Below are 22,038 nucleotides of genomic sequence, written 5' to 3' on the forward strand. Positions count from 1 at the left end.
GAATGGGACCACGTGGAGTCGGCTTTGGCGTGGTGTCGGTAGAGGCCACGGACCTCGTGTGTCGGTCCTTATCTTTGCGTTTTTTAGACAAAACTGGAGTCGGAGTATCCGACGACATAATATAGTTAAATGCTTTCCCAAAATAATGCTGGGCGAACTCCGTCTGATGCTTAATGGTGCGTTTGTTAAATGTAGCACAAAAGCGACAGACCGAGACGTCGTGGTCTGGGCCTAAACAAGGTATACAGAGGGAATGGAAATCCTTATGCGGTATTTGCTTCCCACAAGAAATACAATTATTAACTTTCTCTGACATCGGACTGAGGCAAGAAAAGTTTCCCCAACGGGGTACTTAGCTTTCAAGAAGACTTCGGTTTCAAAATTTTCATAATCTCAGGAGCTGGCCGACCGGCACTTGCGAACTGCTTCTGCTTCGGGCACCGCGCGGCAAGAAAGACTGAAGAAAATGGCGTCGGCTGGCTCCTTTATACCCCTGTCACACTGACGTCAGGGAAGAAGTGACAACAACCGACGCCGGACCTAGACTTTGGAATTCGGCCGACCGAGGACCCGCCTGACGGCAGGATAACCCATCTGTTATGACTGCAGCTGTATGCACGATGAACATCTGGAACTGAAGTTCTTTACAGCTTTGTGTGTGGCATTAACTGTAATGCTACTTGCTACATGTGCAGCAAGCACTTGCTACAGTTTGGGCACAGTGACTTTTTGTTTTTACAATTTTTCATAAGTGGACTGAATTTAAGTACTTGAGCACTTTGTGCCATAAGCTGTAGTATTATTGCTATATTTGTAACAAGCAGTTGCTACAGTCTAAAGCAGAGAACTTTTTTTTTCAGAACTGGACTGGAACTGAAGTACCTTACTGCTTCATCTGTGGCATAAATTGTAGTACTGTTTGCTACATTTGTAGCAAGCACTTACTGCAGTTTAGAGCTGAGGGACAGTTTTGCTTTTACTTTTTTCAGAAGTGGACTGATTTTAAGCATTTTAGCACTTAATGTGTGGCATTAACTATACTGCTGTCTGCTATTTCTGTAGCAAGCAGTCTTACAGTCTACAGCAGAGGGCATTTTCATTTATTTTTTTTGTCCAGAACTGGACTGAAATTGAACCACTTTAGAACTTTATGTGTGGGATAAAGTGTAACTCTGCTCACCACAAATGTAGCAAGGTGATGCTAAAGTTTACAGCAGAAGACCTTTTTGTTTTCCTCCTCAACGTAGAGTTCAGGGGGTACCAGATCAGGGTTTAATAATGGGCAGCAGAATAGCTGGTGAGTGAAATACACTATCATGCAACATTACCTGTGCAGTAGTGAGAGAAGCATACACCCTTACGGAACATTACCCGAGTAGTATAGCTGCAGGACACACTACCACAGAATATTACCTGGCCACTATAAATACAAGACATACTATTAAGATAACATTGCCTGGGTAGTTATGAGAGCAGCAGAGTAAACTATCATGGTGTAGTACCTGGGCAGTAATGAGAGCAGTGTACACCATCATGCAGCATTACCTGAGCACTAGAAAAATCAGGGCACTATGATGGAACATTACTGAGCAGTGGTGTGAGTAGAGTACACTGTGATGGAGCATTACCTGGATTGTAGTGAGAGCAGAGTACATAATGATGGAGCATTATCTGGGCAGCAGTGAGAGCAGAATAAACTATGATGGAGCATTATCTGGGCAGCAGTGAGAGCAGAATAAACTATGATGGAGCATTATCTGAGCAGTGGTGAGAGCAGAATAAACTATGATGGAGCATTATCTGAGCAGTGGTGAGAGAAGAGTACACAGTGATGAAGTATTACCTGACCACAGGTGAAAGCACAGTACACAATAATGGAGCATTACCTGGGCAGAGGTGAGAGCAAAGTACACTATGATGGAGCATTACCTGGGCAGTGGTTAGACCAGAGTACACTATGATGGTGCATTATCTGAGCAGTGGTGAGAACAGGATGGCCTTAGAAGATTTAGCTGCTTTAGCCCTGGCAAAGGCCTTGATAGACATAGAAGCAGGGGGTCTAGCAGCCCCACGTGCAGGGGTAGATATGTCTAAAGGAATAGTGTCTGACAAATCCTGGGTGCCTGCTTCTGTAGCAGTAAATTCAGTAGCAGATTCAGCCATGCTTTGTGAGGCCTCGGCTATCGGAGGCATGCTTTCGGCCGAAGGAAGAACCGGGGGCTCGGTTTCAACCGAAACCGGGACACTCGCGGTTGGCCTAACCGTGGTTTCAGCCGAAACCGCGGGCCGCGAGTGTCGGTCCTTTTCCTTGTGCTTTTTAGCTAATTGGGTAGCCGGAGTCTCCGATGGCATTTTGTATGCAAAAGCGGGACCAAAAAACTTCTCTGCAAACTCCGACCGACGTCTAAGTGTCCGTCGGTTGAAGGAAGCACAGGCTAGACAAGCTGATACGTCGTGGTCTGGGCCTAAGCAAGGAAGGCAGTAAGAGTGGAAATCCTTATGAGGTATTTGTTTCCCACAAGTTAAACAATTATTTACTTTGTCTGACATCGGCTGAGGCAAGAAAGAGTCCCCAACGGGGTACTTAGCTTTTTAGAAGTCTTCGGTAATAGAAATCTCTGGATCTGACCGACCGGCACTTGCGAACAGCTTCTGCTTCGGGCACCGCGCGGCAAGAAAGACTGAGGAAAATGGCGTCGGCTGATGCCTTTATACCCAATAAACAGCAGCTATGACGTCGGGTGAAGTGTGACATCAGCCGAGGCCAGACCCAGACTTTGGAATCCGGCCGACCGAAGGGCTGCCTGAGGCAGGACAACCCATATGTTAGGACTGCAGATGCATCCTTGAAGGACATCAGGATACACAGTGATGAAGCATTACCTGTGCAGTGGTGAGAGAAAAGTACACAATAATGGAGCATTACCTGGGCTGTGGTGAGAGCAGAGTACATTATGATGGAGCATTACCTGGGCAGAGGTGAGAGTAGAGTACACTATGATGGAGCATTACCTGGGCAGAGGTGAGAGCAGAGAACACTATGATGAAGCATTACCTGGGCTGTGGTGACAGCACACTATGACATAGCATTACCTGGGCAGAGGTGAGAGCAGTGTACACTATGATGGAGCATTACCTGGGCTGTGGTGAGAGCAGTACACATTGAGCAAATGGCCTCTGCATCTTCATCAGTTTTCTTCTTAACTTGCAGCAGCTGAGCAGCTTGGATCAAAGGTTCCAGAGTTTCTTTGGCACCACTATTCATCAAATTCTTATCCCTCAGCCATTCCTCTAACTGACTTACATTGTACCTATAAAGTAAATTAAGTATGTTAGACATCCTTAAAATACAAGACAGAATACTAGATCTTATCTATAGAGCAATGTTATAAAATAAAAACTGTTTAATTGGTAAATTAAAATTAAAACAATTTGTTCATATAAAATACCAAAATACTTCACTAAAAACAGACACTTGCTATAAGTTTATATCCCCCACTATCCTTCACATTTCACAGTGAAGCATAAACATTTAAAATCAATCATAATTTTAGCCGTAATATATATTCTGCACTAGCTGCACAGATAAATACATTGTGGCTAAATGTGTTCTTCCCTAATGACTATTCCTGTAAGACAAAAATGGGTCTGCACCCCACAGAACGCAGTGGCACTAGATTTTACAACTGCCATGCCAAACTGCAACAGAAAACTAAATAGTAATGAAATTGGCACTCAGTTACAAAGATCAATTAAGTCACAGCCATAACTACTGGCTAATATTCTGATATGATGTAGTAAATGGAGACAAAAAACAGAAATATGTGCACAGGAATAATGTCTGCATTGAACTTACCAATACAGCTAATACAAAGTGTGTGTGTGTGTGTGTGTGTGTGTGTGTGTGTGTGTGTGTGTGATTTTTACATAGCTCTTTTCTCTATGAAAAACAGCACTGAGGACAGTGCTAATTCACTCTGCTGAGTAAGACAGAATCATGAATTATGGATGTGTCTGCAAAGCATTTCTTCTTTACTACATCATTTTTTATCACACAAACACGGTTTCCCTTTTTAAAAGTAACATATACCGACATATAGGTATATATACAGATGGTGATATATTTTTTTTCATTGGGTATCACCGAAACCCAATGAGTAACTGTTAGGGGTTAAAAAACTTATTTCATTACACAACGAATATCACAGGGGCCTTAGAAAGTCTTGAACACTGTTAAATGTCTGTACTTTGTTGTTTTACACACATTATGTGGCTGCACATCTAAACACACTAATGCACCACTTTAAGCCTGCATAAATAGCAATACTTAGCACAACTTCTACACACCAGCTACTAACTCAGTGCATATTAAGTGTGGCAACTAAGCCCAGTTCTAGCACAAGGCTCCCAGGCAACTATTTATGGCCCAGTGGGAATTGGGGGCCCCCCTACATGTCAATGTTATGAAAAAATAAATAAATAAAAAATAAAGTGTCCTCGGACATCTCTCATCTTAGATTCTGACTTCTTCATCTGGGTATGCTCTGCTTTGACATACGACAGCTCCACATTCTTCTCCTTCACTGGCTCAACTGTAAAGTCAATGAGAGAGAGCAACAGAGACAGAGAGAGAGAGAGAAAAAGAGAGAGACTGATTTCCTAGAAATGGTCGCAGTCAAAACGGATCCATAGTGCAGAAGCGTATATTAGCACTGTCTTTTAAGAAATAGCACACTGTGCTGAAGACATTGCTTTAAACTCCCCACTACCTTTCAAACAACGAGCCCCAACACGCTCAACAAGCAGGGGGAGAGGCAAGCGCAAGATATCTGGCGACAATTGGGGGACCAGGAAAAAGAGGTTTTGAACACATTGTTCTTTAATATGTCTTCCAGGGTTCTGACTGATACTGACTGCTCTGTATTGAATAAGGGGCTTTCTTTCATACCCTCCAAAGGGAGTGAATTATCGGACACATTGATTGCCCTACGTAAATTCACCAGGAAAGTAGCCCTTAAACTGTTATTTAAAGACTCAGCAAGTTCTGCTACCGAACATGACATTGTGGAGCTAAAAAGGAAGAGTTTGTTTGTGCCATCGCTACCTAGTTCTATTGAAAGCTTTCAGAAGGTTTATACATGATTTTTATGTCTACTTTAGTGAAAAGCTTACATAAAAACTGTATGTGAACTTGACTGCACTTCAGAAACAGAGCTTGGAAGCTCTATGTAAAGATACTAGTTTAACCTTTAGACCTGCCGATAAAGGGGGAGGGGTCGTAGTAATGGATTCTACGGCATATGACAACTGGATGTATGATATGCTTAGTAATGATGTTGCCTATGGTCTTATAAATAGATCAGATGTAGTTATAATTATTAGGAATATCCACGATACCCTATATGATCTTTTGATGTCCAGGTGTATTAATAAATCTTTGTATGAATACCTTGACATTGAGGCACCCTTGATACCGCTAATAAAGGGGTTGCCCAAAGTGCATAAGGGCACATTTCCCCCACCTCTACGGCCAATAGTATCGGGCAGATTATGGGCTACTGAGAATGCCTCCAAGTATGTACAATCTAAAATTGGTCCCCTAGTTGAGAAAATATCTACAATCTTAAAGAATTCTTATAACCTACTGGATGATTTGAAGGAAGTGGCGTTATTAGAAAGGGTGACATCAGAAACTCTTATGGTGACCTTAGATATTAAGAGCTTATTTACTAGTATCCCGAATGATTTCGGTATAGAGGCAGTTAGGAAACATCTTAACCAATATGACTGTATTAGTAATAATGAGCAGTTTGTCATATGCACCTTGCTGGAAATGATCCTAAATAATAATGTGTTTATGTTCCGGGACAATGTGTATAGGCAGGCATGGGGGGTTGCCATGGGCACCCCTTGTGCAAATGCCTATGCGAATATAGCCATATATGAGTGGGAAAGGGAACATATATTTAATGAAGAGGCTTTTATTAATAGAGTCATCTATTATAGGAGGTTTGTGGATGATATTGTTCTCTTTTGGAATGGGACCTTAGAATCCCTGCAGGACTTTGTGGCATACATGGGGGGAACACTACCTCTTTTTTGAGTTTTACATATGAGGTTTCCTTGACAAGCATTAATTATCTTGATGTCACTATAGTAAAAAGCGGTGAGAATATTTTTCTTACCTCTTTATATAGGAAGCCCTGTTGGAAAAATGGGATCTTACACTATGAAAGCATGCACCCTAGACACATCTTCCCCAACGTGGTTAATAATCAGATGGATAGGGTTGCCAAGCTCTGTAATACGGATAGTGAGAGAGAACGTCTCTTAGATTTCCAGGGGCAATGCTTTATAAATAGAGGCTATCCCATCCGCTTAGCTATGAACTATGGAGGTAATTATTTGAATGTTCCTGATATTAGTCCCAGGAAGAGATATAAATATCACCACCCAATTAGATCGCAGAAGGGCAAGGTGCAGTATGACATTAAGTATACTAATGATGTTAAGTATATTAAAGAGATTTTGGCCAGGAACTGGAAACTATTAACTATGAACAAAGAGTTATTGAATATAGTAGGCAAATATCCAACATTTAGATACAATAATTGTCTTAACCTGAAAAGAATGCTGTGCAATGAAAAGACTTCATGCATACCGATAGATGTAAGAACCAACTATAGACTAGGCACATTTCCTTGTAAGAAATGTTGCATATGTAGATTTATCACTAAACAACAGCACTATGAGGATAGGAAACTGGGTATGATTTTTACTCCTAATTTTTATGCAACGTGTGACACCACTAATGTAATTTATTTAGCCACTTGTAATAGTTGGCATATTATGTGGGTCTTACTACACGTAGATTTAAAGATCGTGTGTATAACCACATTTATGATATAAAGAATGATAATAATGTATTGGCTCGGCACTGTCAGGAGTTTCTGACCCATGAATTTAGTTTTAGGGTGCTTCAGATCTTGCACCCTAATAAACGTGAAGGTGATATATTGGGAACTCTTGAATTGTATGAACTAAGATGGATTTTGACACTTAGGGCACATTTAGAACCTGGTCTTAATACATCAGTTAGCATAAGACCAGCCCTTTTGTAAAATTATACTATTTTTATGGTTAGAATTGTGACAAATGATAGTAATTTTTATGTGGTTACTCTAAGATATATTCACTATGACTCATTCTTTATGAATGGGTTATTTTAGAATAACTAAGGATATTTTATATGGCAGAGATGTCATGATTTTTATTTAGATATTTTGTTTTTACACACGCCTTTTTCCCTTTTCTTTCTTTCCCCACCACGTCCTTGTTGTTGTTCCCTCCTTCTCTTATTTCCTTTATAGTTTCTTCTCTATCCTTTTTTCCTTCTATTCCCTCCCGCTTTCTTTTTTCCTTTCTTTCCTTTCTCTTTCGCTCACTTCCCCATACCCCCCACACCCCTCCCCCTTTTTTGAGATCTTTCTCAGTAGCACTCTCAGTAAACTGTGCGGTGTGATGTTATCTATTGCAAGTAAGAATGCCATATAACTTAATTATATATAAGGGCCTTTAGTTCTCTATTTAATAGAATTTTATCTAACTGTTTTAATAATATTTCTTTGTTTAGATTTGATCCTTGGTTTATGCATATCTCCATGTATTATGTTTATATCATATATAAACTTGTGCCTGATGTCAAGCCAGCATAGCGTTGCTATTAGTAACAAGAGTATATATATTTTTAATTTGCATAACTAATTGAGTCTTTGCCGCCGTTTTGGCTTGTTAAGCAGGGTGTGTTATGTATATATACTGATGCATTTTCTAAAATTGTTATAACCTGAAGAAGCGCACTTGTTAGTGCGTGTGCGTGAAAGCGCTTTTATCAAATAAAACAGTTTTCATTATCATCGTGGTGGTTCCGGTAATTTGTTGGAATGTTTGTGTGGATATGGTAAATAACTGTGCAGTGAGTGAATGTGCATGTATGTGTGTATCTGTGTGCTGCCTTTATCTGTCTGATGCCTCTGCAAGTGGGGTCCAGGGTAATTATACAGTACAGGTACATGATGTTTCATACTGCAAATATTTTCGATAGTGTTCACATTCTACCAAAATCAGCCATTGTCTATTTGGATAATCCAACTTGGATAAAGTATTCCATACCAGCTTTGGACTTGGGAAGAGGGCAAAACTCTGCTTCGCAACAATCTTGCAGAATTTTCTGATTTTACCTCCTATTGTTACGACATCTGTACTAAAAACACAAACAATGCTTTATATAAACATTCTATGGAATGTGACAACTTTCAGGCATTTCAATTTGGTATTATTGACAGAACTGTCACTACCCCCCTCAGGGTGGCACCTGGGAAATCACATTGGAATACAAGAAAGCACTGTGGCAGTCTAAGCTGAATGCCACTGTTTTTCTTGGATTAAATGAAAACATTTTTACTTTACCTATTCTTAAACTGAGGGCAGCTAAATTATAAACTTTATATATCTTTTATTTTTCATTTTATATATATATATATATATATATATATATATATATATATATGGGTTCATGTCAAACCAACGACATGCAAAAGAACGACATTCACTATATCAAAACGAAACCATCGACATTTCAAAACATCGACAGTACATTTATACGCAAGTACAGTGCTAACATGGGTCCTGCAAGGGGGAAGTAGTATGGGTACAGTGTCATATCATATCCTTTACTTCCCCCTTGCAGGACCCATGTTAGCGCTGTACTTACGTATAAATGTACTGTCGATGTTTTGAAATGTCGATGGTTTCGTTTCGATATAGTGAATGTCGCTCTTTTGCATGTCGTTGGTTTGACATGAACCCATATATATATATATATATATATATATATATATATATGTGTGTATGTGTGTGTGTGTGTGTTTTAATAGTAAAAAATGAATTTTATGCATTATTATCAGTTGCTATAATTAATGTATTCTTAAGATGTCGTTAAGTTTGATTGACTGTTAGTGATGTCATTAATTAAGGATTTTTAAACTGGGTTGTTTGTATGCTGTTTCTGATGAAGCCTATATGTTTGGTAGATGAAAGCAAAAATTACAAGTCATATTGTTAAAATTATTCAGACTTTCGTGTAGAGTTTTTTGTTTGACGCTGCTGGTTGGTACTTGCTTTTTTCCGTGCTTGATGTGGATTTTGGTGCACTTTTCACTCTTTGGCATTCCAATTTTTGCTCTTCATTGTAAAATGTTTCCTTTTTTTAGTAGTCGAAGAATAATGCCAGTCATCAGAATTCCATAGCTCTTATGATCAGAAAATGCATGTCTATGCAACAGCTATTGTTCTAATTGTCTGCCTCCCATCTGTTCCCAATTTTGCAGAACCATACCTCTCAACTGTCCTGATTTTTCATCATAAAATCAGTCAGCATTGCATTATTTCAATTATGCCACATTTTAATGCTTCATACTTATTGTTCGGCAAATGCATGTTGAGATAAAACCTGCTGCTGTTCTATTAACTTTTTAGAATTAGAGTGATATTTAAAAGCGGTCCCTGATTTTGAGACTGTCCCCTACTGCTTTTGGCTTTGCCCAGAATTACTTAGCAAAGAAAAGTACAGTTTTGTACCTACCATAAATGTAAATGTTCAAGTGTTCACACTGCTGCAGTCATCACACTTGGGTTATCCTGCCGTCAGGCGGTCCCGCAGTCGGCCAGAGTTACAAAGTCTTGGTCTGGCATCGGTTGCTGTCGCTTCTTCCCTGATGTCAGTGCGCCAGGGGTATATAAGAGGCATCCAACGCCATTTTCTTCAGTTTTTCTTGCCCCAGATGTCAGGTGCCCCCAAGTAGGTAGGCAATGCATATTGCTAATAAAACATATAAAAGGAATAAAAGGAATACCTTCAGTTACAAGCAAATACACCACAAAGGTTGTACAGGATAGAAAGGTATAGAAAAGTTCAGCTAGGTCAGAGGGGATGGAGGGAGGGTAACCTGGACTGCAGCAGTGTGAACACTCGAACATCTACATTTATGGTAGGTACAAAACTGTACTATGTTCATTGTGTTACACTGCTGCAGTCATCACACTTGGGCTGAATCCCAAAGCTAAGGATGGGCGGTGGAACTAAACAGGGTTTAGAGAAGCTAGTAGGCCCTGCAGAACTGCAGTGGCAAAGCCAGCTCTAGTTCTAGAGTATAGAGGTAAGTGATAGTGCTTGGTGAAGGTGTGCACTGAACTCCAAGTTGCAGCCTCCAAAATATCCTTGGTTGGTACCCCTATGAGGAAGGCTGTTGATGTTGCTGTAGCCTTGGTGGAATGGGGCCTAATGTTACCAGGTACAGGTTTCCCATGGTGTGTGTAGCAGAAACGGATACAATGTCCTACCCATTTTGAAATGGTCTGTTTTGAGATAGCCTTTCCTTGTGATCCTGCAGCATAGGATACAAAGAGCTGGTCAGGTTTTCTGAAAGCCTTAGTTTTATCCAAGTAATAACGTAATTGCCTGTGAATGTCCAAAGAGTGTAGGAGCCTTTCCCCTTTGTTCTGGGGGTTTGGATAAAAGGTGGGCAAATGAATGGTTTAGTTTAGGGCCACACTGGATACCACCTTTGGCATAAAGGAAGGGTTAGTTCGTAAAGCGACTCTGTCTTGATGAAAAATGATGAAAGGCTCCACTGCCATTAGGGCCTGTAGCTCTGAGACTCTTCGTGCTGAAGTTATTGCTAGCAGCAGGGCAGTTTTCCATGACAGAAACTGTAAATCAGCTGTAAAAGCTGGTTTAAAGGGCGGTAATGTAAGTTTTTCCAAAACAAAGTTGAGATCCCAAGTTGATGTTGGTGCTCTCCAGGGCGGTCTTATGTTCTTAGCCCCTCTGAGGTACTGTCTTAGTAATGGATGTGAAAATATAGGAGGATCCGTGTTGTATTGAGCTGAAATAGCTGAGGCGTGGATCTTAATAGATGAAAAGGAAAGTCCTTTGTGCAACATCTCAGTTAAATATTGTAGAATCTGTGGAATATTTGGAACAAGGGGATTCTGGCCTTTAGCCTGGTTCCAGGCGCAGAATCTTTTCCATTTGTCTGAATAGGCTTTCCTGGTGCTGGGCCTCCTGGCCTCCAGAATGACATCCATAACAGCTTTAGAGAGAAGTGTTGACTGGTTGTTTAGGTAATTTGCCATGCAGCCAGATTTAAAGTCTTGAGCTGGCTATGTAGAATCTGATTGTTTTGCTGAGTGAGCAGGTGAGGAATTTGAGGTAAAATCCATGGCAGGCCTTGAGCCATGTTCCTTAGTATTGGATACCAGGGTTGGCATGGCCAGTCTGGAGCAATGAGTATCATTTGTGGCCTCTCTAATCTGGCTTTCAGCAGCAGCTTTGCCAGAAGAGGCAGTGGAGGAAAGGTATACACTGTTAATGTTTTCCAACTGAATGAGAGGGCGTCCACTTTCCAAGCTAATGTGTGGTATGTCCTTGTGCAAAATTTCCGTAGTTGGTAGTTTTGGGGGGAGGCAAACTGATCTATGTCTGGGCTCCCCCATTTTTGAGTTATCATTGCGAATACTTGTGGATCTAGTTTCCACTCGTGAGGATCTATAATGTTTCTGCTTAGATCGTCTGCCAATGTGTTTTTCTTTCCTGGCAGGAATTGTGCTTGTAGTTGAACTTGGAAGGTCAGTGCTGTGTTCCACAAGGTCATTGCTTGCCTGCATAGGGGGTAGGAATGTGTGCCCCCTTCCTTGTTTATGTACCACATCACTGTGGTGTTGTCCGTCTTTATTAGTAGTTGCCCTGGATGTAGGAGGTCCTTGAAAGCTGTTAGGGCATTTTGTACAGCTAGCATCTCTTTTTGATTGATATGTAGATGCCTTTGATCTGCAGACCATTTGCCTTGAATACACTGTCCTGCCATGTGTGCTCCCCAGGCATAATCCGATGCATCCGTTGTTATAGTTTGCCTGGCTGTGGGTAAGGTAAAAGAGGCTGACCCTTGTTGAGGTGACATGCCTGAGCCCACCACAGAAACTCCTGTTGAAGGCAGGGAATGAGTGGAATTATTGTTTCCAAGCTGTGGCTGTGTTGAGTCCATACGCTTTTCAGGTACCATTGTAATTTCCTCATATGCAGTTTTGCATATGGTATTAGTAGTATGCAAGATGTCATGAATCCCAAGGCCTGCAGAATTTTTCTTGCAGGGAGTTGGGTCTTTGTTGCCATCATTTTGAAGTACTGAGTCAGTTGTCCTTGCTTGTCTGGCGTGAGATAAGCCATCTGGGCCGCTGCATTTAAGCTGGCACCCAGGAATATTATGTCTTGTGAGGGCAGTAGTTTTGACTTCTTTTCATTTACTGTGTACCCTAGGCAACTTAATGGGTTTTGACAAATGCCAGATGCTTTAAAAGAATGTCCTTGCTTTCTGCTTGAATAAGGCAGTCGTCCAGGTATGGATATATTTGAATTCCTCTTTGTCTGCAGTATGCAATTACTGGTGCCAGGCATTTTGTGAAGACCCTGGGCGCAGTAGATAAGCCAAAGGGCAGTGCAGAGAATTGGTAACGGGTTGAACCTGCTATAAATCGGAGGTATCTTCTGCAATTTTGTCTGACAGGGACATGCAGGTATGCCTCCTTGAGGTCCAACGTTACTAGCCAAGCCTTCTTGCCCAGCATGGGAAGAAATTGCTGTAGTGTTAGCATCTTGAATTTGGGTACTTCGAGATATGTGTTTAGAATTGCGAGGTCCAGAATGAGTCTCCAAGCTTTGTCCTTTCAGGGAACTAGAAAGAGTCTTGATTAAAATTCTTGTTCCTGCTCCTGTGTAGGTACCTGTTGAATGGCTCTCATGTCCATGAGAGCTGTAATGTTTCTGAGCCTCTGCCCATTGATTTGGTGGCAGGTTTGGCATTCCTTTTATCCTTGGTAAAGTGTGAAAGTGGAATCTGTATCCTTGAGAGACAATATTTAGGACCCATTTGTCTTTTGTGATGATGCGCCAGTTGTCTGCAAAAAGTGCTAGCTTTCCTCCCAAGGGAGCTGCCAAGAGGAATTTGCTTGGTAGTCTGAGGGGTAAGTCATTGTGTTTGTCTTCTGGTAGTTTGAGACCTGTCTTCTCCTCCTTTCTGGGTTGTGGCACCCCATTGTCGAGGCTTGTAAGAGCCTTGTGACTGACCTCTGCCCCTTGGGCGTCTGTATTTGCCCCTCTGTGGTCTGTCAGAAGCTGGAAAAGACCAGTTTTTGGTTGGTCAATTTCTGCTGAAACGAGGGGGTTGAACCTGTAAAAAATCCTTGACCGTCTGCATATATTTTGCCTTATCCTCCATTTTCTTTAAAACCTCTTCTCCTTTTACACCAAATAAAACATCCTGCTGTAAAGGTGCATCCAATAACTTTGCTTTTACATGATCAGGTAAAGTTTGTTCTTTTAACCAAGCATGCCTACGTATGACAGACCCTGTCACTGCTGCTCTACAAGAAGCTTCTAATGAATCAAATCCACATTACAAAGCATGTTTTCCCACTTGTTCAGCTGCATGCAACAAATCTTGCATTTCCTTGTAATCAGGCTGCTCTGTATGTGTGATCATTTTTTGTTTTAATTGAGACATCAAATATCGTTGATATTTCAGCATGTGAAACTGGCAATTTAAGGCCCTCATAGCTAGAGTAGCTGAGGTATATATTTTCTTTCCCCATCTGTCTAGTGCTCTAGAATCCCTTTCAGAGGGTACAGGACTTTTAGCAATAGAGGCCTTAACCCCTTTGGGACCCTGGGAAATGGTTTCTGGGTCAGCAACAGGGCTTTTATATAGGAATTTGTATGAGTCAGGGACTCTGTAGTATCTGTCTGGTTTGGCTGGTGCAGGAGGTAGTGAATCTGGGTTAAGGCTAGATTCTGAATAAACATCATCCACAATGTCTAACACTGATGGAATAGCAAGTGGTCTGTGCTGGGGTAGTAAAAGGAACTCTCGGAGCCTTTTCTTAGAATCAGAATAATCCTGGCCTTCCCAGTGGAAATGTTCCCTCATGGTATGTAAAGTTTCCACAAAAGAGTGGTCTTCTGGGGGAGATGCTGAAGGAATAGACTCTTCAGCATCAGAGTCTTCATAAGGGGGAAAAGAATATTCCTGTTCCTCAGATGAATCTGAGGAAACTGAAACCTGGTCAGAGGAGGCGTAGTCCTCCTCCTGTCTAGGCCTTTTATCAGGAGGGGGATGGGAACCCCTGATTAGGGTAATTAAGTCTTCAGCCATCTTAAGCATCTGTTTCTTAGGCATGGGGCCTTGTACTGGAGACTGCTGTACAGTCTTCTTTGCTTTTAAAGGAGTTTTCAGCTTTGCATAGGATTTAATAGTGAGTGTAGTCGGTCTGAAGACACCTTCTGAAACTGAATCTCCTTTAGCCATGGAGTCGGAAGGGCCTAAAGATAAAGGTTGTGGAGACCTGGCAATCTCCTCTTGGGAATTGGATGCCGCCTGGGGTTCTGAATCAGCGGTCGTCAGGGGCTGCATAGGTGCCTCACTGAAAACCGGCGACTGGCCTAGCAGAGGCCTCAGAATCTGGTTTGGGTCTCGGCTGCCTGTCCTTATCTTTGCGTTTTTTATGCATTCCGGTCGTCGGTTGCTCCGACGGCATGGTATAATTAAATTTCCTACCAAAATAATGTCGGGCGAAATCAAACCGACGTTGTATAGTTCGTTTGTTAAACCTAGCACAAAACCGACAACCTGTGACGTCGTAGTCTGGGCCTAGGCAAGGAATACAATAAGAATGAAAGTCCTTATGAAATATTTGCTTCCCACAAGAAATGCAATTGTTAACTTTTTCTGACATCGGACTGAGGCAAGAAAAGGTTCCCCAATGGGGTACTTAGCTTTATTGAAGACTTCGGTCTGAAATTCGATTTGAAAATCTCAGGAGTCGGCCGACCGGCACTTGCGAACTGCTTCTGCTTCGGCCACCGCGCGGCAAGAAAGACTGAAGAAAATGGCGTCAGATGCCTCTTATATACCCCTGGCGCTCTGACATCAGGGAAGAAGCGACAGCAACTGACACCGGACCAAGTCTTTGGAACTCTGGCCGACTGTGGGACCGCCTGACGGCACGATAACCCAAGTGTGATGACTGCCGCAGTGTAACACGATGAACATCTGAGAGGTCTACGCATTATTACTCTGATTCTGCTTCATATATTTGCTGTTCCATATCAAATGTTTGGCTTTCTTTTAAATCAACAAATTTTAGGCAGTTAGTCAATAATATATGTTCATAGGTTCATAGTTCTTGTAAAATGTTAGACTTTATGGTAAATCAATGAGGATTAGACTCATTCAATATCATTAGAATTTAATAGTTCCTGTTGTTGTTGTTTGTCTTTCGACTTTTCCCGGTTAGGGGTCACCACAGTGGAACTCCGGTCTGCTAATGACTGGCAGTAGATTTTCACGAATGCTGAGGTGCCAGCTCGACGTCCAACCTTAAACAAAGGCATGCCCATTTACACATGTCTTTTGATCACCACCCAACCGCGGGGTGGACATGCAGACTCCACAGAGAAGGCACTCCCGCATTTCAGGCGAGAATCGAATGGGAGAACCTCTTGCTGTGAGGCAACAACGCTACCGCTGCACCACCGCGGCTTTCTAGAATTTATTATTCAGAAAATACATGTCAGTGCAACATGTTCTGCTAGCTTTGCCTGCCTTTTATCTTTTCTTGATTTTGCTAAATACTTCTGATTTTGCCTCAGATTTTTGCCCTGTCCCTCAATATATTCTTCATTTTCTGGTAAATCACTGAGGATTACAGTCATTCAATAATGCCAGTCGTTAGAGTTTCACAGTTCACATTGTTCAGAAAATGTTTGTGGATGCAACACTCGTTCTGTTAACCTGAGTGACTTAGGTGGGTCAGGCAATTAGTGCAGGGGATTAAGGCTCTGGACAGTTAATGAATTGCTTCCTTTAGTCAAAGCATATTGATACCTCCCCACATCCATTTGCCTACTGTGTGAATTTATGCAATACATTTAACTAGGCAATACTCCTGGGTCACCCATGAAAAGGGATAATTTGCCCAGTTAACATACAGATAAAACAATAACAGTATTTAAAAATTGTTCCTTTGGGACCTTTATCGCTACATTATGTCTGGCTTTGTCTAGAACTGTTAAGCAAAGAAGCTGAGAAGTATTTTGTGCTGTTTCTTGTGAAATGTGTGGCAGTTTCTGGTAAATTATGGTGGACTGCAGTCACTAAATAACAACAGGTGTGTGAGTTTCTGACTACATCTACTTCTGAAATGCTTACTAATGCAAAGCTTGTTATTCTAGCAAAATTCTAAACAAACAAGAGAAATGTTTAAATTTGTTACTGAATTTTTTGGGTCTTTTTCTCTGATTCTTCAGCTAAGAAGTTAAAAGGGCAAAGCAAAGTTTCAGTGGGTTGCACTATATGGTTCTTACAAAAGCAAGTTGAAATACATTTCTGGCCATTACTTTTGTATTTACGCATTCACTTGATCTCAAGCAGATATCTGAGGTGTTCCTGTTTTGTGTCTTCATCTCTGATTTTTGAGCTAAAAAATTGCGAGGGCAGAGAAGAGTTGCAATGGGTTGCACTGTACAGTACCTATAACAGTAAGCTGAGCTACATTTCTGTACCATTATTTGCATATTTACTCATTCACTTCATCTCAAACAAATATCTAAGGTGTACAGTCGTACAAGTGGCTTCAGTAATTGGTCATATCTATGCATACATGTGTGTACACATGTACTAGTAGAAAGGGCATGATCAAATCTCCCTGATTTTGCCTATTTGTAGTATGTTTCTCATAAAAGTTTTGTGGATTGCAGTCAATAAATAATGACAATGTCAACTTCAGACATCACATCCTTTAAGAAATACTTGCTTATGCAAATACTGTTATACTAGTAACTTTTTTAAGTAAAGGCTCTTCTCATTTTTCCAAACTTTCTTTTTCTTAACCACCTTAGTTTACTGCTGATTTCACATACCTTTGTAGTTCATATAGTCATGATACACTTAAACCTATTATTTCACCTCAGTACATCAATACAATTTTACTGTCTGTTCCTATGTAACTTTCAGGCTTACAGATAGTTTTTGCTCACCCACAGCAGCTGTACCACCCTTCTTATCCCACTCCACTCCCCACCCTACACCCTACTGCTGCCCACCCTCACTTAATCTAAACTTATACCTTCAGGTGTGGGGTCTGTCTGGGTCTCTCATAGGCTACCAAACCCACAGACCTGTCTCCAAGTCTGACTGCATGTAACCGCATGCACAAAAGGTACTGCATGTTCAAAATCATTCCCTATCAAAACGTCTGCAAGTATAGCCTCAAATACACCTACTTACTTGCTTGCTTCCTTTTCAACCCTCCCAGTCAATGTGAACCCTGGTCAAAGGTGTTTTGAATGGGGCCCTCCTAAAACTTCTGTTTTGTTTCTCTCTGTAAGCTATACATTGCCATGCTAAACACATAGCTGTGTTCTATGTTGCTTGAGTTAGAGCTAATGTACTCGTTTTTAATTTGTATTAGAGTTTCATGTTATAGGTATTAGCACAGAGTTTCTACAGAGTACCTACGTCACGTTAAAAGCATGTACCACTGTTATACTGTTTTTGAACAAGGGTATAACTGTACTTTATATGTGTAAAGCTCTTCCACTATTGCTCACTTTCTTCTTACTTGTCTATCTCTATTTTTATTTTTAGTAACCCTAGCTCCCTTCACTATCCAAGCCAACCCTGGTATCTCCAACACTTTGACCACTAGTTGATTGATTGTGTAAATTGGGAGCAAACTCCTTTACTGCAGAAGAACTTACGCCAACTATAGTGACGATCATCTCCTTTTTGCAAGCTTAAACAAAACACTTGTTTTCTATCTGAAATTGTAAACTGGTGAGCACGGTGCTGTGGGCCAGCAGCAGGGAACTTTATTTTCGTGTCTCCCTCTCTAAATAAACTGATTACATTTCAGCCCAACTTTGGTCTATTTGATTAACCCTAGCCTCTCTCAGGGCGTACCTAAAGAACATAATTAGCTGTTCAAACTCTAAATTCTACCCATTAAATCTATATGGCAATCAAGTCTAATGTTTCTAGTCATTATAGTGCTTATGGACTAACCTTGACATTTCTCTTAGGGTGACTGGTTTTGGACTCTTGAGTGCCTTGAATTTTGGTCCTACCTGCTCCGCTCCCTTACCTACCCCCATTCCCACCCATCCCACTATCCTTACATTTATATATTCCTAACTACTCCCCTTTAGGCATCTGCCTATCACAAACTCTCACTCACCAGTCACCACACCCACATCCCACCTATTCTTTCTACCCTCCAAATTAATACTTCAGTACTTTCCACCTACCACGCAAATATCACCTCCCTACATATCATTACAACTTCTCCCCATACACCCACACACAACTACTACTATTATTCCTCTCTCTCTACCTCACACCACCATGTCCACTACAACTTCAACTGCTACACTGATTCCCTTACTGTCTTCTCTTCCTAGCTCACCATACGTATTCCTACCACACACACCACATCACAAACCAACACTGTCCAACACTTCCTTTCATTCCAAAACACTATCACTCCAACTTAAATATTCACATCTCAGCACACCTTTTCAATAACTCCAAAACTCTATTCTTTTCTTTTAAATATATCTGCACCAACACCCCTCTATTCTCTCCTCACAAATATCTTAGACATATAACCAAACTCAGACTCCTCCTGCTCCACACTCTAATATTAAACTCCAAACAGACATTCATCTCAACTCTGTTCACAATCTCCCCCCTCTCTCCCTACAAACTCACTAAATCAGAATCTCACCAGTCCCTCACCCAACCCCCCACTTCCCAAATACAGTATCTCTGACCTATTTATAACTAATTTCAATCTCAGAAGCATTAAAACGTAAATTAATTCCATGCTGTCCTTGCCTTCTACTCTCCAAACATAGCCGTCATAACTGAGACCCAGCTAAAGCCCCATATCAAAGACAAAGACATTCTAACCAAAGGTTATAGCATTATTAGACAAGATAAGTCAAATAAATGGGGTGGATGCACTGGGATCATAGTTAAAGACTCCCTCCAACTAGTCCAACTAAACTGCACTCCCCCCAACCTCCCCGACTCTGAAATATTAACCACATTTCTAGAAATTGATTCCTACAAAACAATAATCACTACTTACTTACCCCCCTGGGAACAAGCCTTCCATCATAGAAAACCTTCTCTGCTGGGCATCAATTAATTTCAACCACAAAACAATAGTACTTGGTGACTTCATCCTAGACTGGCTTACCTGCTTCCTTTGATAACCCCTCCAACTTTATCAACTTCTATAACTTCTCTTAAACCATTAACTCTACCACACACACCAATAAACATTCCAAATAACAATCAGTACTAGACTGGATACTTATCAATAAGCCCAACCTAGATTATCAAGCAGGCTGCCTTCCCGGCACACTTAGTGTCCATTCCCCAACCTTTCTACTTAGGAAAAGTTCATATAACTATCATATACAAAAGCATCCACGGCAAAAAAAAAAAATTCTCCCCTCTATTTAATTCATTACTTCAGCTATGTAACTGGGCACCATTAAAAGTCCTCCAGTTAGACTTTGCTGTACAATATTTTAACAATACATTCCTCGAGGTACTAGACAACTTAGTTTCTATAAGGAAAGTTCGTACCAAAACCAAACAACTTCCTTAGTTAAATAAAGACACTAAACCACTACTTAAACAAAGAGATAGGGCCTGGTCACTTTACCAAAGTTCCAAAAACCGAGATAAACTTGCATCATATCAACAACAGAGAAATCAAGCCAAAAAAACAAAACAATGACAAAAAAAAAACATACTTCCAAACGTGTCAACAAAAACACCAAAACAACCCCCCCCCCAAAAAAATTGTGACACAATATTAACCATCTCCTAACCTGGGAAAATACTCTACCCCTGCACTGTTTACCAAAAATACCTCTGAATGTATAGTGTCTCAATTTAATACTCATTTTATCAATTCAATAACCTCCCTCAAACAACTCTGACTTACCCCTTACAGCACCTACCTCAATGGTATCTAACCCTTGTTTGTATATTACGCCCATACAAACTAATTTCATAAAAAAGCTCCTAACCAAATTAAAACCCTGTACTCTTGCAGCTGATTGACTCCCCAATTAATTTCTAAAGCTAGCAGCTACGTCCATCTCCTATCCCATATCTATACTAATTAAGCAGTCCATCTCGGAACAATATGCACCTCTCCTCTGGAAAATATCACACATTGTCCCCCTACTCAAAAGTGGCTTCTCTACAGACTTCTCAAACTAATGACCCATTGCTATCATCCCCCCCCCAGCCAAAATCTTAGAAAAATGCATTCATGAACTACTTGACCATTTCTTAATAATAACCTCTTATCCAATTCCCAACATGGCTTCCGACCAAAGTATAGTACTAATACCATACTTTTAAGTTTCACTAACACTGTAACCTCCTCAAAAATGAAGGCCAACTTATCTCATCAGTCTTCCTCGAGATGTCCAAAGCTTTTGATACAGTATCCCATCAAATACTTCTCAACAAACTAGCAACATATAACCTCATTACAACAACCCTCACTTGGTTTCACAGCTATCTTTCTAATAGACAGCAGTCCACCAAATGGGAAAACAAACCGTCCCCACTCCCACCCATCTCTGATGGAGTAAGGCTCCATTCTCAGACCACTCTATTTATCATATTTACCAATGACCTCAGTATTTCCACTCAACTAGCACTATCATTCAGTATGCCGACAACACCTCTCTAACCTGTTCAGCCCCCATAACTCAGGAACTACAAGAAAAAACACAAAAATCTTTCTATGTCATAGAAAACTACCTCACCAACTATCAACTCATACTCAGTCTGAAAAAAAAAATAAGTTATGTCTTACCATAACATTCCATCTGTGTTGGTGATCTTCATCTATTCTTGACTTGTGGGTTACAGTTCCGATCCTTGGAACCGATCTGGCCTACATATAACGCACGTCAGCCAAACAATCTCTCAAGCTGCAAGTCTACCCATAATGCCCCTCTCCATACTACCTGAGATCGAGTTTACAATCACACAAAGAAGAGACTCTAATATAAAGTTAGAAACCTTGTCCAAGGCATCTCTAGCAATAAGAACCCAGGACAGGATGTCACTCCACCAGAAGTCTAAAGGAAAGGGCAGGCGGGAGAGATGCAAGAATAGATGAAGATCGACAACACAGATGAAACACTATGGTAAGACACAGCCTTATGGAAGAACATTCCTGAGCACCATAGAACTAAAGGAGGGTCTCCCCCTTGAGACCATATCCAATTTGTAATGAGTAATAAAAGTATGTGATTTAGCCCACGTTGCAGCTACGCAAATTTCTGACATGAAAGCTTTAGAATGAAAAACAGCTGAAGACGCAATAGATCTGGTAGAATGTACCTTCACTGGCATAAGGAAACTTAGCTTTTGTTTTGTGTAAATGAAAGATACGCAATCCCTTTACCATCTGGACTGAATAACCTTAGACACAGGTTTGCCCAAAGTTGCACTTGCAAAGGATACAAACAACTGTTCTGATTGTCTAAATTGCTTAGTTCTATCCACATAGAAATGTAATTGCCTGTGCACATCCAGAAGGTGCAGGCAGTATTTGTCTTTATTTGAAAAATTCGGGAAAAATAAAGGCAAGTCAATGGACTGGTTGATAATGGTCTCTTGAAATCACTTTAGGAAGAAAGGTCGGGTTTGTTCTGAGTGACTTATACAAAACTAAATAAGGTGCTTTACAGCATACAGCCTGTAATTCGGAGACTCGTCTCGACAAAGTGACAGCAATGAGAAGTACTGTCTTCCAAGAAAGAAATTTTAAGTCATAGTTAGCTGCAGGCTCAAATGGAGGTGAAGTAAGTGATTGTAAAACAAC

At 40.9% G+C, this 22,038-nt stretch overlaps 1 protein-coding gene across 14 annotated transcripts in view; it reads right to left on the reverse strand.

The window, feature by feature from the left end:
- Positions 1–22,038, reverse strand: part of MYO5A (myosin VA) — a 4,204,798-nt gene that overhangs the window by 48,522 nt on the left and 4,134,238 nt on the right. For all 14 annotated transcript variants that reach the window (XM_044078829.1, XM_044078834.1, XM_044078828.1 and 11 more), the window contains one exon: positions 3,137–3,311. In XM_044078829.1, the coding sequence (XP_043934764.1) occupies positions 3,137–3,311 (175 nt within the window). The remainder of the gene's footprint in view (positions 1–3,136; positions 3,312–22,038) is intronic.

The sequence above is a fragment of the Protopterus annectens genome, chromosome 7.part1, assembly GCF_019279795.1.
Source record: "Protopterus annectens isolate FY-2018-M chromosome 7.part1, PAN1.0, whole genome shotgun sequence".
Taxonomy (NCBI): domain Eukaryota; kingdom Metazoa; phylum Chordata; order Ceratodontiformes; family Protopteridae; genus Protopterus; species Protopterus annectens.